General features: G+C 52.0%; 1 protein-coding gene across 1 annotated transcript; it reads right to left on the bottom strand.

Moving 5' to 3' along the window:
- Nucleotides 1–255: 255 nt before the first annotated feature.
- LOC132242160 (olfactory receptor 52H1-like) lies at nt 256–1,197 on the bottom strand. Its single transcript, XM_059711074.1, has one exon. It carries the CDS (start codon nt 1,195–1,197, stop codon nt 256–258), a length of 942 nt encoding a protein of 313 aa, XP_059567057.1.
- Between the last annotated feature and the right edge of the window lie 1,619 nt (nt 1,198–2,816).

The raw sequence follows: 2,816 nt of genomic DNA, 5'->3' as shown, positions 1-2,816 counted from the left end.
CTATATTTTGCACATGGAGAGAACTCTAAAATTTTAAATTAATAGGAGTTGCAGCTCTATTTTATTTATTTATTTTTAATTGTGTCATTTAAAAAAATTATTTTTATTGTTGAAAGTATTACAGATGCCCCCTCCTTTGTCCTCCTCCACCTGGCTCCTGCCCCAGTCCAGACCTTCTTCTTATGTCTTCCTGTGTTATATAAAATTTCATCTAATCAATTTTATCTAAATTTTGCCTTCAGTGACCCTCCCCACTCATTGTGTCTTCTTCAAAGAGAAAAGGAGAATAAATTTTTCCTGAATCTGCTTGGTCTTCACTCCATAAACAATAGGATTTAGAGCAGGAGGAATGGCAACATAGAGATTGGCAAATAGAATGAGCATGTTTCGAGGGACACTGTGCCCAAAGCGATGAGCGAGGATGGAGAAGAAGGCAGGTGTATAAAACATGAGGATAACACAGACATGAGAGCCACAGGTGCTGAGGGCCTTTTGGCGGGCACCTTGGGATGAGAGGTGAAAGACAGCATGGAGGATGAAGGTATAGGAAATAGCAATAAAGATCACATCTGAGATGACAGTCATGAGAGGCACAGAAAATCCATACCAGATGTTGACGGAGATGTCTGCAGAGGAAAGCCGAGCAACCCCTATATGCTCACAGTATGTGTGTGGGATGATACGTGTCCTGCAGAAGGGTAACCGTTTCAGCAGAAAAACATCTGGCAGGATGACAGAGAAGCTTCTCATGACAATGCCCACAACAAGCTTGATGATCACCTGTGGAGTCAGGGTGGTGGTGTATCTCAAGGGGAAGCAGATGGCCACATAGCGATCAAATGCCATGGCCAACAGAATGGCTGAGTCCACCACAAAGCTGAAGTGGAGGAAGAACATCTGGGTCAGACAACCAGAGAAGGTTATTTCCTGGGAGCCAAGCCAGAGGTTACTGAGCAGTTTGGGCACTGTGGCAGTGGACAAGACGAGGTCTGTGGTAGCCAACATAGAGAGGAAGAAAAACATGGGCTCATGGAGGCTGTGTTCAACTGCAATGAGGTAGAGGAGGATGGAATTGCCCACAATAGCCACGACATAGATGACACAAAAGGGAATCCCAATCCATATGTGGAACTTCTCCATGCCAGGTATTCCAACAAGGATAAAGGAGCTAGGGTTGTAACAGCTCAAGTTATACATAGTCTCTTCAGTCGGGAATCCACTGGTTTTTTGAGCCCTGAGGACAAATCAGCTGTCAGAATGGGCTATGAAAGACAATTCCACTTTGGTATTGCACATGGTTGAGGACTGCACTGTCACTTTGAGGGCTCCTACATGAGAAGCACCCTCTGTCCCCTAGATGAGCTGACACCTATAGAATTGACATGTTATTGCCTCCTTTTCCTTACCATTAACCCTTCATTTTTATATCTACACTAATAAAAGAGAAACATGGTAATTAGTGTCACTCCGCTACCCTTCCCATTGGCTAATCCCCCTGTCACTCACAGAGTAGGGCTGAGATATGCAAATTAACTGGCAGCCAAGATGGCGGCCGGCAGCCAGGCAGCTGATGCAAACAGGGAGGCTTGCTTGCTTCAGCGACGGAGAACTCCAAAGTTCCCCGCCTGACTTGCCGGCCTCTCAGCTGCAACTCTAAGCAACTATGTTGCGAATAAAGAAGCTAAAAAAAACACCCAGAAACCTGCTTTACTCAGCGGAGCTTCAGCCAGCCGGACCGCAACATTGTATCAAATACAGACGGTAAACAAAGGCCAGAAACCTGTTTTCAGCAGCCGAGGCCTCAGAGCTAAAGCTGGCCCAGAATAAAAAAAAAAGAAAAGGAAAAAAGGAGCGGTTGGGAGCTTCAGTCCCAGCCTGAAAACAGCCCTCAGCCCCTCACCCAGACTGGCCAGGCACCCCAGTGGGGACCCCCACCCTGAAGGGTGTGTGACCAGCTGCAAACAGCCATCATCTCCTCACCCAGACTGGCCAGGCACCCCAGTGGGGACCCCCACCCTGATCCAGGACACCCTTCAGGGCAAACCAGCCAGCCCCACCCATGCACCAGGCCTCTATTCTATATAGTTAAAGGGTAATATGCCTCCCAGCACTGGGATCAGCGGAGCCGCGAGGCCTCCCAGCACCGGGATCAGCATGACAGGGGGCAGCACCCAAACCCCCTGATCGCCCTGCAGCTCTGTGTGTGACAGGGTGTGGTGCCCCAACCCCCCCGCCCCCCATGGGCCCTGCTCTGTGTGTGACGGGGTAGAGCCATAACCTCCCCATTGGCCCTGCCCTGAGTGTGACAGTGGCGGCGCCCAAACCACCTGATCGGCCCTGCTCTGTGGGTGATAGAGGGCGGCGCCCCAACCCCCTGATCCGCCCTGCCCTGAGTGTGACAGGGGGCAGTTCCCAATCTCCCCTATCGGCCCTACTCTGTGAGTGACAGGGGGGAGCTCCCCAACCCCCTGATTGACCCTGCTCTGTGCATGACAGGGGGTGGCGCCGCAACCTCCCCATCGACCCTGCCTTGAGTGTGACAGGGTGCGGTGACCCAACCCCCCAATTGGCCCTACCCTGAGCGTGACTGAGGGTGGCATCGCAACCTCCCAATCTGCCCTGCTCTGTGCATGACAGGGGGCGGCTCCCCAACTCCCCAATCGGTCCTGCTCTGAGCCCGACCAGGGCTGAACCTAGGGATTGGGCCTGCCCTCTGCCACCCGGGAGCAGGCCTAAGCCAGCAGGTCATTATCTCCCAAGGGGTCCCAGACTGCAAGAGGGCACAGGCCAGCCTGAGGGACCCCCCCTTCCCCCGA

This window comes from Myotis daubentonii, chromosome 9, assembly GCF_963259705.1.
Source record: "Myotis daubentonii chromosome 9, mMyoDau2.1, whole genome shotgun sequence".
NCBI lineage: Eukaryota > Metazoa > Chordata > Mammalia > Chiroptera > Vespertilionidae > Myotis > Myotis daubentonii.
This window is presented reverse-complemented; position numbering and strand designations above follow the sequence as displayed.